The following is a 14,654-nucleotide window of genomic DNA, read 5'->3' on the forward strand; positions in this document are numbered from 1 at the left end:
ATATAAGTGAAAACTATGAACTTCAAGGGCACACAGACAAATTAGGATAAAATGAAAGTACATGATGACATTGCTAAAATCTGGTAGCTTCTAACCTCTCATACACTTTTCCCATCAAAGTGCTGTGCATCTCCTAGAAATCACACCCATTTGCAAGTAATTTGCAATAGGAAATACATTTTGTAGGGAACTTAATGCTGCCCGGATTAAATTTTTTTATGAATATAATAATTAGCGGTGTCTGCAAACTGTTCCTGCAACATGATCATCACTCGTGTATCATCGTGTATCACTATACGGACAGACAGCATCAGTGCCCATGATAAAAGTTCACTGTTTTGTTCACTGAACAAAAATAGAAAGACATTAATAATCCTGTTGCAGTTCCTTGTGAAGATTTTCCATCATCTTAAAGGTTCCCTGTGGAGTTTGTGACCTCTAGCAAGCTATGGCCCCAACTACTAGGGGCCCCAAACAACTATAGGTTTATTGATGTTATTTAGATATGAAACATACAAAATTATGTTAGGGCTTATTATTCTAACTCATTATACCCTCCAAAATTACTTACAAAGACCCCCAAAGCACTCAAAAAATATATTCAATGTAGGATCCTCCCCAAGCACTACAGATTAATGGACTAATCCATCACTGTAGGAGCAGCTGCAACCGCTGCACACCTCTCGATTCACATGTGGCTAAGGTCACAGAAACCCCTTGAGGTAACATGCAATTCAACACAACATCAAACAGTGAAACAGAACACATTTCAAAGGGGAAAAAATGAGAAAAAGTCAAACAATCATTGTACAACTCCAGAAGGTAATCTGCTTTTCTATTGCTCCCTGTGAAACAACTAGCAGGACCACAGTTACTAATGTTTTCTTGTTGCATCGGTTCACTTGTTAGGTGATGGGAGCACCTTCATGAAAACAGGCAAAGAGAAAGATGATGATAAACGAAAAAAAATACATTTAAGGTGGAGGGAGAGTCAACTAGTAGCTTATAAAAAAAGAAAAAAGCTTTCAGGGAGAGAGGAAGACAACATGCCGGTCCCAGTGAGGAAAATTCAGACTTTAAGTCACAATACTGCAATATAGAAATACTCTTTTACACATCAGAGTCCTGCATTTAAAGTTTTACTTGTGTTATATTATGTTACATGCTACATGTATTATTTTTACAGATGTATTGCCTAACATTTGAATGTTAATTTTAATATAATTTTAATTACCTTATATACTGCTGGGTAGTTTAATCTATATTGATACTTCGTATTTTATCACTTCATATATTTTGTATCAATAATCTTAATCTGCAAATGTAGTGGAATATAAATATAAAGTAGCATAAAATGAAAATATTCAAGTAAAGTAAAAGTACTGGTAAAGTAAAGTGGCTGGTTCAGTGAGCAGTTCATGTCAGAGAAGAGGAATACCATATGTTGAAAAGTAAGCAAGTACATTTTTTCAGGTATTATGCTTGCAGTTATGACATACATGTACTTTACTTTAATATTTCCATTTCCAGGGATCCAAAGATCCTACAGTTCCTTCTGTTTCAGAGGGAAACACTGTACTTGTCATTCTACTACATTTATCTGACAGCTTGTTACTGGTTACTTTACAGGTTAAGATCCTCCATAAAATATATGATCAACAAATAAATCATATTGACTTTGTTTACTTTGTAAGTACAACATCTGTTTATGGAATAAATGAGATGACGTATTCCCAATATATGTCCAAAAGGAAAGAAAATTCATGCTTTTAAAATAAGCCAAAATTGTGGTCACATAGATCTTCATCGCATGTTGTTTTCCTCAAATTACTAACTAGAAATGTCCATGTGCTGCAGACACAGCATTACAGTTAAAGAACTGTGTATTCCTGAATATTGGTACACACTCACACTTGACACACAGATATACACGAGTGCTTCAGTAACAGACAGTTCCTCTCATCCTCTTTAAAGCAGTTTTTTAATGGACCGGATGCTGGTGCATGTGGGAAGATTTCTCTTATTAATGAATGTATCCGTATCGTATGACCCATTCATAATTATGCAGAAGTATATTCCTTAACACTAGAACTGCCAGGGGTCGCTATATACCTAAAACCGCCAATGGGTAAAATTTACCTGTGTGCCTGGCTACCGCATTTCTAATACTAAAAAATGTACTCTGTCATCGTCTTCACAAAGGAATGTTTAAAGTCACAAAATTAGTTTGTTTAATCCTCACCTGTGCTTTGTTCCTTTTGTTTTATAATATCAGTATCTTTAAGAGCCCTAATTGCTTTGCATGGCCATCAGTATAAATGAGTCTAAAATGACACTGGAAATGGGTATTACGAGGAAATATTTGTATATTTGGGTGGTATGATATTTTTATAAAATGACATTCATCACATAATAAGATAACCCATGTTATTTAAATTACCAAAGTAGCCTAAATACCCCAAATGGACAGTAATGAGCCACAATAATAACAATAAACAGCCACCACACTTGTGAGTGATTTAATGTTGCAACAAAATCGACATGACAAAGTCAAGCGCACAATTTCATCTAATCAATTATTAATTTAGGCATTGCAACAATGTGTGAATAAGACTTGAAGTAACCATTAAAGACATCATAACACAAATATATATTTCTCTTTTGATGTTCTGTTCATCAACAGAGTAAGACAACGGGCAAATTAGGCTAAATAGCCAATAAACAATAAATGATAACATGGCAAAACAAACATGAATGAATAATCAATTAACTAAAAATACATTTTTCACACTAGGAATGTATGTGAGTTAGCTAAATCATCTTCATTTGAACATATGTGGTTATATGTGTCCCTCAAACAAACTGAGCAGAGATTCAGCACCTTGACTGTGCGTATCCCTCAGACCCTGCTCTTTTTATAATTTAATTATGAGTTAACGTAGTTGTCGGATCATACACTCCAACGAATGCCATTGCCTAGTAACTAGAATGTAGAAACATAAACCACAGGGAAATAACTGCATTTCATAGGGTTAATATAGGGTTACCCAGTGGCGGTTATAGGTATAAATTTTAATCTGGATTCATCCTCACTATTTTTAACAAATGGGAGTGCTTCACAACATTATTTTAGGAAAAGACAAAGACTGAGGGACATGAATATTTTATTAAAACATAGTGACACAAAATTGAAAAACCGCCATGGGTAAATTTTACCCATCTGTAGCGGCTTTAGTGTTAAATTATAGGCTGCCAATGGAGCGAACATAATTCTTGCTGCAGTGTGATGGTTAGTGGTATTTAGTCAACCAAAAGGGATGGGACCTATTCATTCCTCAAGCAATTATATCAATTTAATTTTTGATGTGAATTTAAATGTGTACTTGTTGAAATAATTTCTATTAAAGTGAAAGTGGAAACATTTACCGTCATGAAAAGGCTTTTTGTGATTTTAGAGAGGTCTGTTTTTGTGCCTCTGCCACCTAAAGCCAAAAAATGACTCTGGTTTGCATTTGTGATGGTGGTCTGAATGGCCAGAGATACAACAAAAGCACAATTTCATGCCAAAACAAGTACAAAAAAAAACCAAGAAGAAAAACAAACAAACCTTCAGCTGCATCACTCCATCACCCCAGCATGAGCAGATTTGTTTTGAAGCAGATTAAACATTTGAGATGTTAAATATGGATAATAAGGTCTATGGTATATAATAACTCCACACTCACACGCTTTATATATTATGTTATAATTATTAATAACATTATTATTATATTTTTTATAAATCAATCTGGATCATGGTGAGTGTATGTTTTGACACAGGCCAATTGTTTCTAAAACAAATTGAACCAAAAAATAATCAACAATAACTGAATCATGGAAATTCCAATAGTGGATTCACTTTGTGGAGAATCAAATCCTGGTTAATCAAGTAACTTTATTGGACAAGTGATTATAAATACTTTTATGAATCATCTAACTTTCATGACCTCCCTCTTGTACTTGAACTTGAATACAATATGGGATCCTAAATCAAGTGCAAGTCTTTGTAATTTGGGAGGTTGGTGTCTCTTTAACTTTACATGCTTATGGCGACAGAGAAAGATAATCTATGCTCTGAAGAAAAATAAGTCACAATGTATAAAAAGCCACATACATGACCAAACTGTGACAAAACAAGATTTATTTAACTGAAATGGTTGAGGCTTCCTTGTTTGCCATTGTGAAGCTGTGTTTAGCAAAGTTTCTTCCTGCAAGGTGGATACAACACTTCAACCAAATTTAGAAACTATGATAAATCCAGACATAAGAAAACAGCCTTTTCTGCTACCTGAAGTATTTGGTTATTTATCTGATGCAACTAAGGATGAGTTCCACATGTGCCTTAATGAAAAGATTAAGTAGTGTGATGGCTGCGACTAGCATTTAAATTTGTACTCGTTGATAATTGGGGCACTGCCTCCAATTGAAGGAAAATAAACAAACCAAATCAACCAATCTTATAATTGGAAGTTGCGAACGCTCGGTACAGTGATCTCTGTCTGCTGCTTCAAGGAATACACACAGACGACGACTTGGCGATAGATGCAGACATTTATTTATCGCTAAATGTCTATCTACAACTGAATAAACGAGGCATTAATAATGAGTACATAACAGAAGATCAGAATCAAACAGATGAATAAAATAGATCTTTTAAATGGCAAAACATAACTAATCAGTTTAGCAATAGTGAGTATGTGATTCAGTTACTATGAAACAGCAGAACGCTAGAGGAATAATTAAAACTTCTCTATGAGGATCAAAAATAAGAATTCAGAGCACTATCCAACATCAACTCTTATCACAGGCAGCAGACGTAAAGTTCATCTACTCGTCGTTCGTCGTTGTAGAGATGAACTCGTTTCAGCGGACTGTGTCAAATAGTCAAATAGAGCTCTACTACACTCACTTTCCTTAACTAAATTTGTTGGCCGGATGACAAAACTTCCAAGACATATCAAATGCTAGGCTTACTGTGGTACAAAAATATATATAAAAAAGGTTCATTCAGTTTGATAGTGAGGTGCAATCTGGGGCTCGTTTCTATCTAAAGGTTAAAATGCTTGCATACTTAAGGCAAGGACAAAAGATGAACAGATTAGACATCTATAGAAAAAACTAAGATAAACTGGAGCAAAGCCTTGTTGAGCTTAGGAGGACCAGCCTGCTGACAAAAATCAGTCAGGTCTTATTATCAACTAGCAACGATAGGCAGGGATTTTGTGCAAGGAGAAGATTGTTATCCGTCTCTAATGAATATTTATTCCTTTGTGTCAAGGAATGAAAAAAAAAATGATCTGAAACTTTCCCAACTCTAGGGAGATTAATTCACTTGAGGTTTTACATGCAAAAGTCACATACTTCAGCTTATCACTATTGTCAACAACAGTGATTGTAAGCATATATTGCATGTTTCAGTGTATTATATAGAATATCCAATATATAGCATAACAATAGTCATAGTACAGCACATCAGGTAATTATTCAAAATGATGTTCATGACTAATTAATTGGCAAAGTGATTTCCTATACTTCTAATAGATGAACAGAAAGTTAAACAACAACTAATTGGATCATACAATACGCAAGCAATAACTATATACATAGTATTACAGAGAAATAACTGTCTATGGGCAATAGATTGCAGTGTGGCTACACAGCAAACAATGCATTAAATCTGTCATTTTATATCATACAGATATGGGAGTTGAACTATTTTTCATGAAAACATTTGCTTAGTAATATTAACTGGATTACTACATAGTTGGACAGCTATTTCACATTAATTCAGACGTGTGCTTCACAAGGAGAAATACAGTGTGGAGTCACTGCAGGAATGTCTCTACAACTTAGGACGGTCTGGCAGATATCTCAGACTATACAGGGTATGACAGGGAGAGGGTATGTGTGTGTTTAAGACAGAGATAATGGGGAAAGAATGAGACTGAAGGTTATTTGTTTAATCCTGGTGATTTTTCTTTTGTTCTGATGTGAAATGTATTTCAGTCTCTTAAGTGAAACTCATTTCTCTATTCCATGGGGAGACAGAATCCCTTTGACTTCTGTCTTTTCATTTGGTTCACGGCTAAAATGACCCCAGAAGGTCATTAAGTGTTTCTGCGTCTTGCTGTTAATTTTGTTATCTTGTTAAATCATCGGTCTCTCAGGGGTTTAGAGCACCAGTGCCCCGTCTGGCCAGTGTCAATACTGACACCCCCACCACGAGAGATGAAAAGCCAGTTCTGCAGATCCAGAGGGCTGGAAAAACACCCACCTTTATCTCTTAGCAGATTTCTAAAGGGTGGCTGCCCTTACTACAGTTATAATGAATGTACCCATACACATATATACACAGGTGCTTAGAATTCAAAGAAACATCAGCTATTCCTAGAAGGCAGTATCTAATTAATGTTAAAACAAAGTTTTTTTGTTTTCTCCAAAAAAGTATAGACAACTTTTATAAAAGGTTAAATTCAATGAAATGAAGGATTACAAAATACAGAGTATGGTAGGTTCAGTGCTCTGCTACAGGGCTCTCGAGCTAAAAATCATCTGATTTCACTAATTAACTCCCCTTCTCTTTACAATGCTAGAGAACTACCTGACCTGTTTGCTGTGTTATAATTAATTAAAATCATTTATAGAAATATGCATTTAAGCACAATACTCAAATAATGAAGCGTTAAACTAGATTTTGATACAGGGATCTTCTTCAGTAGGAAATTAAGCAGGACCCACCTTAAGGCCTTTATGATGTCAGTTGATGCATATTTCCAAAGATTAAAGATTAAATCAGCACATATCAGTTGATAAAGTGAGTTTGAAACTTTGGGGCCTCTGGGGATAGCTGCAATCCAGCCTTGGCAACGCATATTTGTGCTTTGAATCTTTATTGTGTGTTGCTCAGCAGTTTGAGTCACAATTTTTGTTTATCTACAGTTTATCTTCATATAGACATGCACATCACTACCATTTTTACTTTAAAAAAATGTATGTGCTCTGATTGCATGCCACTAATAAAACTGTACCTGTGCACAGTTATTTTTTATACAGGTACTTGAGTAATCTAATCAGATACTTTAGTAATATAAATACCTACCTTTTCATTTTGCTACAGTCTATATATACCTAATAATTTTGCTTTTTTAAGAATGATCAAGAATCTCATGTGCCATAACTCCTTTGGTTGTTTTGTACATTTCAAACTCTACTAGAACTTCAAATTCACAGTTTAAAAAAGGAAAAAACAAAACCTCTAGGTCTTAAAAGGGGTGTTGAATTGTAATAAAGAAGTTATTAGTGTTGCTGGTTTTCAGTGTTAAGTAAATACGTTCTTATTAGATGACTGTTAGGATAAATGTCTCTTGAGACTGTTCTTCATTACAGAGTGCAGTGTTGATTTAGGCTTATCAGAAATTGTCTCTGCCAGGTTGTCTCACTAGCAAAGATATGCAAGAAGGCACACACACCCATGCACACACTGATGGTCACGTAATCTACCACTTTCACAAAGACTGTGTGTCCTTCAACTTCTTATCATAGTGTGAGGAAAGAACACAAGATGAAGCAGAGATTAATGTTTCTGTCTTTCTTTTTTTCATTAGAATAAGCAAAGGGATGACAGTGGGTGACTTGGAAAATCATTATCATATTTATTTGATGATAAATATTGTTAGTGTACTGAGACAAGAATGACATTTGAAAAATGATTTGGATCATCCTATATCTACTGTATATTAGTTTTTTTCTCACTTGACTTGCCACCCACTGTAATCTACACTCATAATTTATATGTCAATCTCCTCTCTTTTCAGGGTTTCTTTGTGTCCATTATTTATTGCTTCTGCAATGGGGAGGTGAGTGTATATACTGTATTTTTCTTCCAAATGACATTAATCATAGCACAAACACTCCAAAACTGAAGCACATTAAAAAAATATGTACACAATGTATTTAAAAAAAGTTTGTGTTAGTATTATTCTGGTGACACACATAACAGGGGGAAGTATGTCAAGTATGTTTTCTGTTCATCTGCTTCTTGCCCTCTCTAATGAAATGTGATTTCATTAAAAGTGTTCTAAGCCATTACATCGTTCTCTGAATCCCTCAATCTCATACACTCTGTACTCAGCACTCTCAGTTGCAATCAGAATTGGCAGTTCTGCCAGTTTTGTCTTCACAAATGCCTCCATGTTCTTTTTGCATTTTCTCTGCTCGCTTTTTATGTTCTTGATTGTCTCCTGGGGAACACTCTTTTCATCCTCCAAGACCTTTCGGAGCGACTGCAATTCATACGACTCAAAATTATCAGAAAACAGAGGATGTCTGTTTTCTGTTGAGTCAGAGCTAAATCAAAGCCCCATAAAGCATAATTTTGTTATTAACATTATTATTCATGTGGTGTGAAGGGGTCTCAATCCGCCCTGAGAATTAACACCCAACTCTGTGGCTCTAGATAGCTTTATGCTGCATTGTTTTTGTGGTTTGGTGCAGACATAAATGGTATACTTGAACCTTACCATTTAATTAACTGGACAATAGAAAACTGTAGGCAGCTGTGTCGCCACAGCATTAAGTGGCAGGTTGAAAATAAACAAGATGCTAGTGAAGGCAAACATCTAGCAAGTTAAGACTGATGCTTTTTCAGTTGGAAGAGACCAAACACAGATAGTGACATGGCCAAAAACATGACTCCAAATGCTTTTGTTGCTTTGTGTTTGCTAGAAGGAAATTGTTTACTGATATATTCAAATTTAGTCTGTGTTGTCCCACCGGTCACAATTGTGACAGAATGTATTTTTAATTTCTGGAAGCTCTAAAAGTGTTGTTGTTGGCTTTGGGCAAGAAATTCAACTTTTAAATGATAAAATAGACGGATTGTCTTGATTAACATTAACATCAGTCATGTGACTAATGTGAAAGGTCACATAACCAGATCAGTTTACAATTGTGACTGATAGTATAACACAGTGTTTCAATTGAAAACACAGGTATTGGCTGTTAATCCTAGTGACCATTTATTGTTATTTTTTTTACACAGTTTAAAACTATTAGATGTGTTGGACTTGGTAGACATATGGCTACCCCCCAAGTGCTGTGTGCAGCATCACCGTCATTCCTACACTTGAAAAAGAGGCATATCTCGCTATGGAAGGGTGTGCTGACTTTTGTTGCAGTTCATTCTTAAATATGGACCTTTCATTATAGTTTGATCATAATGTTTTTTTTTTCAATGAATTGGCTTAATTTTTCTTGGGTTTCTTCTAAAAACAAATAAAATTGTATGAAATGGACAGGGCTTGTAATTATTTAACATTTTAGTGATAGTGACAGGGGATGTACTCAGTCTTGTTATATACTGTGTTTTTACCATGTTCACCATCTTAGTTTAGCATGTTAGCATTGCTAACATCTGCCAATTAGCAATAAACACAAAGTACAGCTGAGGAAATGTGATTCGTTCTGCAGGTATTTTGTCATAACCACAGTAGCTATAGGACAAAATAAAATTTTGACCAGATGATGGTATTTGAAAAGATAAGAGATCATCAAAGTTATTACATCCTGATGGGGAATTTCTGACCCAGACTCAACTCAACTAAAAACCAAAATGTCAACCTCATGGTGGTGCTAGACAAAAATTCGGGGGATCCCCAGAGGAGACAATGAATCTGTTCAAAATTGGGTGCCAATCTATCTCATACATTTTGAGATATTTCACAGGATAAGTGAAAATTGGACCTGCTTGTGGTGCTAGAGGAAAAGTCATCAATGAATCAATGAATGTGCTTAATTTCATGGCACCCTTACAGCTATTGAAATATTTCAGTCTGGACCAAAGTGGTGGCCATGCTGTTAGCGTGGCTAAAAACAAATTAGGATGAAACCAACTTTTGCAAAAAAACCCAAAATGATTGATTTAGATATTTGCAAAACAATGACGACTTCTTTTCTGCACTTGATGTTTATTGCTTCCTTTGTTCACATTCCCACAGGTCCAGACAGAGATAAAGAAAACATGGACTCGCTGGAATCTGACCTTTGAGTGGGAAGGACCTGTGGTCTGCGGCCGCTACCGTTATGGCTCAGTTGTTGTCGGCCTCAATAACAACAGCACCAGCAGCCAATCCCACCTGGCAGGGGGTGGCCCCTCCACACGCTCCACAACGCTTGTTTCAAGCCGTGTTTATCGCAGCACAGGTCCCCCCATGATCAGCATGCACGCCACCCTCCCAGGATATGTGATCAGTAACTCAGACCCATCCATACCAGAAGAACCTGAGGACAGCGGCCCCAAGCAGGTGGATGATATCTCGCTGAAGGAGAATCTGCCTGTTTTCAATACCAGTGCTGCAGCCGAGGATGAGGAGGAAACACTGTAGCAGTCAACAACCATCACAAGGGAGAGACTGATGAATTTTTTTTTAGCTAAACTTAAAAAAGAAAGTAAACACAATTACAGAGTTATGGAGCTGAATGCCAGTTTGCTGCAGTGGTGCCATTCCGCAGTGTCTCTTGATAGTACCACTTGAAGTCGCCAAAATCAGAAATATTGAAATCATACACACAAGCTCTTTAACAAAGAATGTTGATCTTGGCTGAAACTTATCAATGAGTACTACCTGCCTTGGCACTAAATGTTGATCACTGATGTGGATTATTGTGTAAGGTCCCACCTAGTGCCCTAAAGGCTAAATGCAACTCATTCAACTGAAAAACTGCAGATGTCTTTAGATTTAAAAAAAGGGCAAACATTTTTGTTTGAACACAATAAACAGAAGACCCCATGTTTTTCTCAGGGAGGGCAACACCATAGTGCCCTCTATTGTCCAGCAGCCACTGGAGGCCACTTGGTTTGGTTGGTGGACAAATGGAAAATACAGTATGCTGTTGAACAGCATTTGCATTAAAGTGCACTTTTCCTGCTGTCACCCTGATTCTATACCTGGAGATAATGATAAACCACAGTGGGGAAAAAGCACACAGAACCCTTGAGAAATTTACATTAAAATATGTTTACCATAAGCTGGGAGAAAAGGGAGGTAAGAAACAGGTGCATACTTTTCTAAAAAAAATAAATAAATAAAATGAAAACACCAGCAGCATGATAGCTGTAGAATAAAAAACTGGAATGGTGACATGATGAATCTTTGTTCTTGCCAACAAGTGTTCACTTAATCTTTATAGCAGATACTGTATGTCATTTTCTCTGCATAGCTCCAAGCTCCACAGAAAATGTAATTTTCAGCCATTGATAGGAGTGTGCATCCCTCCTGTTGGCTTAATTACAATTACAGTATCTGTCATGCAAGAGGAGTCAGTCAGTGTCATGGTGAAATGATGTGCTTGCTTGTACAGTCAGCCCACTTTGTGAAAAGTCATGCATTTTGTGAAGAGCAACATGCTACCTGCGGCTCCCAGTGGAACTAAACTGAATGTTTCCAGAATATTTTTTAATGTAACTTTAAAATCAAACTGAAATGAACTTCAGATGTTGCTCACCTTTTGGGAGATGTATTGATATATTTGTGTGCACACACAATTTTGACTTTTATTGCCGTGAAGTGCTCACATTGGTGGATTCACTTGCTATGTTTAAGCTGTAAGCAAGGGCACAAAAAACAGTCCCAGTCAGTAGCACATAGAGTTGTAGTGGCACATCAAATGTGACAGCATTAAAAGCACCATTTTTCTATTCTGACAATCAACTATTGTGCTGACAGTGAAGGCCTGCATTTGGTGGCTGCTTAAGGATTTTTTTGTCTGCTTTGTGCGTGCATGTCTGTTAGTGCATTATAATGCTTGTCACACAAATAGTATATTTATTGTATGCCTCTCCTGCAGAAGCTTTAAAAAAATGACTTGAAGAGATCCTTCTTAATCTCATCTTTCCATGTGCTAAATGAATTTGGCTGTTTTTCTCTGTGATATTTGTTTGTGTCTTTCCTCCCTTCATTCTCTCCTCTCCCATATATTTTCACTCTCCCGCTGTTAACTACTGATAAATGTTTAATGTTTTCAACAACTACCTGTTGAGCTGCTCTTTGATATTTTAGCTATCAATGGATGTGTGATACTGTTATGGCCACAGATAAGAAAAGACGCTTGGCTCAAGAGAGCGCCAGAACCATGGTTTAGTTGTACCACAAATTATTTTATTTACAAAGAATATTAATTAAAATAAGCTGCTGAGAATTTAACCAAAGCTATGAGAGTCGGGAGGTCAAGTCAAACAAAACACAAAGGTGGGGGAAGTCAGGGCCAACCACACAATGGGCTGTTGGAACCAGAGCTTCCCTCCCTTACCTATCAAAAAAATGGACTTAACCTAACCTATCAAACAAAGCCACGACCTCCGTCCTCAAAAAGGAAAAAAAATAAAAAAGAGAGAAGCAAAGCAAAAAGGAACAAAAGAAAAAATGAACCGCAACAACAGTAGTTGGCTGTTTAGTCAGGGAGAGAGACATCTCCTCCAGCCTCTCTTAAATAATGGGGCCATTCGCCACTCAGCTGAATACCTGAGAGGGGGGTGGGATTTTATGAGTTAAATAATTCATATACACATAAATCCTTTTTCTGGTTGTCTTAAAAAGAAAACCAAAACAAATTTATGACCACCACATTAGTATTGTTCAGGTTATTCAATTTTTATTAATTTTATGTCAGTAGCTGGTATTATTTAGCCGTGATTCCTCTGGGGATCAGAGTTTTAGGGTATGGGCGCCGTTCCAACTCATAAAGCAAGCGACACGTGGCATTCACTCACTTCTGTTTACAACTTTTTCCAGGTTAGTGGAGAAGCATAGTCTCTCAAAATCAACATTAAAAAACTTAGTAATGTTCCCTCAGAGGATAATGATGTTTTGTTGTCACAGCTTGCTAACAAGCAGTAAATTGCCTGTTTCATGTACCCTAAGGTGCCGTCTTATACTGGGCTTTTTATTAGTGGTGGTTAGCTGGCAAATAAGCTCATTACTGTGAATATTTTTGTACAATGTTTAGTGTATTTGAATCAACGTAGTCATATTTCCAAGTTTCCAAGTTTGCTACAAAGAAGTTTGTTCAAGTGTGCTATTAGCATACTTCTTTTAAACTAAAAAATAAGACTTGCTTTCAGTTTACTTTTTATGTAACACTTACATGAGGTCTACCAGTCAGTACTGTGGGACAATACAGCTGCCCACCTCTCCCATAGTGATGTAGTATTCAATCTTTTCTCTGAGGGTGGATGTCAAGAGGATAAGCCTGGCCCTTAAGTCAATTCCTGCAATGCAGAAAAATATCCTACTTTCATAATTACATACATCTTCAAGTGTGCAATGTGGTAACTACAGCAGATCTATTGTCAGGTTCATTAGCAAGGTGACTGTCACTACCTGGTAGAGCTTCAGCCAGGGCATCCTGTCTTGCACCGGTGTACTGTTAGGTGAGATTTTCCCCCGGGAAGTTTCAGCACATTTGGCAAAACACCTGCGAAGTCCTCCCTGAAGCAATGACAGAAGCTGCTTGTTGAAAAGTGGATTTGGTCAACTTCGTCAAAAAACTGTAAAATATAGATGAAAACATTATAATTGACATTCAGTATATCACTTATTTTTATATTTACTCATTTTGCACTAAGTGAAAAAGTAAATGTTAGATTAGCTGGTTGGAATGGGTTGTACTACTGAAGTCCACATGGGCTCCATGAGGGAGCGCCAATGCATAAAATTAATAAATCCAGAAAAACCCAGTGGAAAAAAGTCCCAGTGGAGAATTGCAAAGAATATTGAATGAAACAGTAAAAATACTTTGTAAAAAATGAGATAAAATGGGGAATAATGGTGATGGAAAATGGAAACATTTCGATTCTGCTAAACTGCAGTTAGCAACTTGGTAAAATGAACAAAATCACTCTGAAATAAAAGTATTCTGTCACAAAGTTAAACTTACTTGATTAAAGACCTGAAATAGCTAATAAAAGTGTAGCCTATCTAGCAACAAGCCATAAATGTAGCTAGCTAATGTTAAGTTACAGTATCCTGAGTTAGGCTTGTTAAAGTCAGCTAGCTAGCTAACAGTAGCATGAAAGGAAATGTTAAGGTCCAGTTACTTACCCCTGAATTTTCTTGTCTCTTCTTTGTTAAATTTATATTCCATCTTCAATTATCTTTTTCATTAGTTCATCTGTGGACATGCTTGACAAAACAGGAAAACTAACCAACATTTTCACTGTCTTGTGCCATTTCATGTCTGGGAACACAATGGGGGATTAACCGGTTTGAACCAGCTTAAGCTTGTTAAAAGTACAATTATGTACCCTTTTCTGTGAGCAATGATTTTGTACCTTTAAAATAAAACAAAGGCCTACAGTTATCACCTTAAGGACCATTTCCGTAGCTTACAGGGTACTTTTCTGACAAATGTACCTTTAGGTACAGAAATGATACCCCTATTTCTGTGTATGTATCATCTTTCAAGTATACAGCACTGTTGTATCTTTTTTTTAGTAGTAGTAGTTTTTTAGTCATATTTTTGACCGCGATACAAAATTCCATCTAAGCCCAAAAGCTGTGACTTAGATTTCCACATAACTTGAAAATGGCAAGCCTATATGAAGCTGTGATATTTTCTTG

The 14,654-nt window shown here is 36.4% G+C and overlaps 1 protein-coding gene across 1 annotated transcript in view; it reads left to right on the forward strand.

Moving 5' to 3' along the window:
• Nucleotides 1-12,593, forward strand: part of pth2ra (parathyroid hormone 2 receptor a) — a 65,657-nt gene extending 53,064 nt beyond the window's left edge. The window contains exons 11-12 of the mRNA XM_044366494.1: nucleotides 7,854-7,895; nucleotides 10,035-12,593. Of these exons, the coding sequence (XP_044222429.1) occupies nucleotides 7,854-7,895; nucleotides 10,035-10,421 (429 nt within the window). The 3' untranslated portion in view covers nucleotides 10,422-12,593. The remainder of the gene's footprint in view (nucleotides 1-7,853; nucleotides 7,896-10,034) is intronic.
• The last annotated feature ends 2,061 nt before the right edge of the window (nucleotides 12,594-14,654 follow it).

This window comes from Thunnus albacares, chromosome 11 (genome assembly GCF_914725855.1).
Source record: "Thunnus albacares chromosome 11, fThuAlb1.1, whole genome shotgun sequence".
Taxonomy (NCBI): Eukaryota; Metazoa; Chordata; class Actinopteri; order Scombriformes; family Scombridae; genus Thunnus; species Thunnus albacares.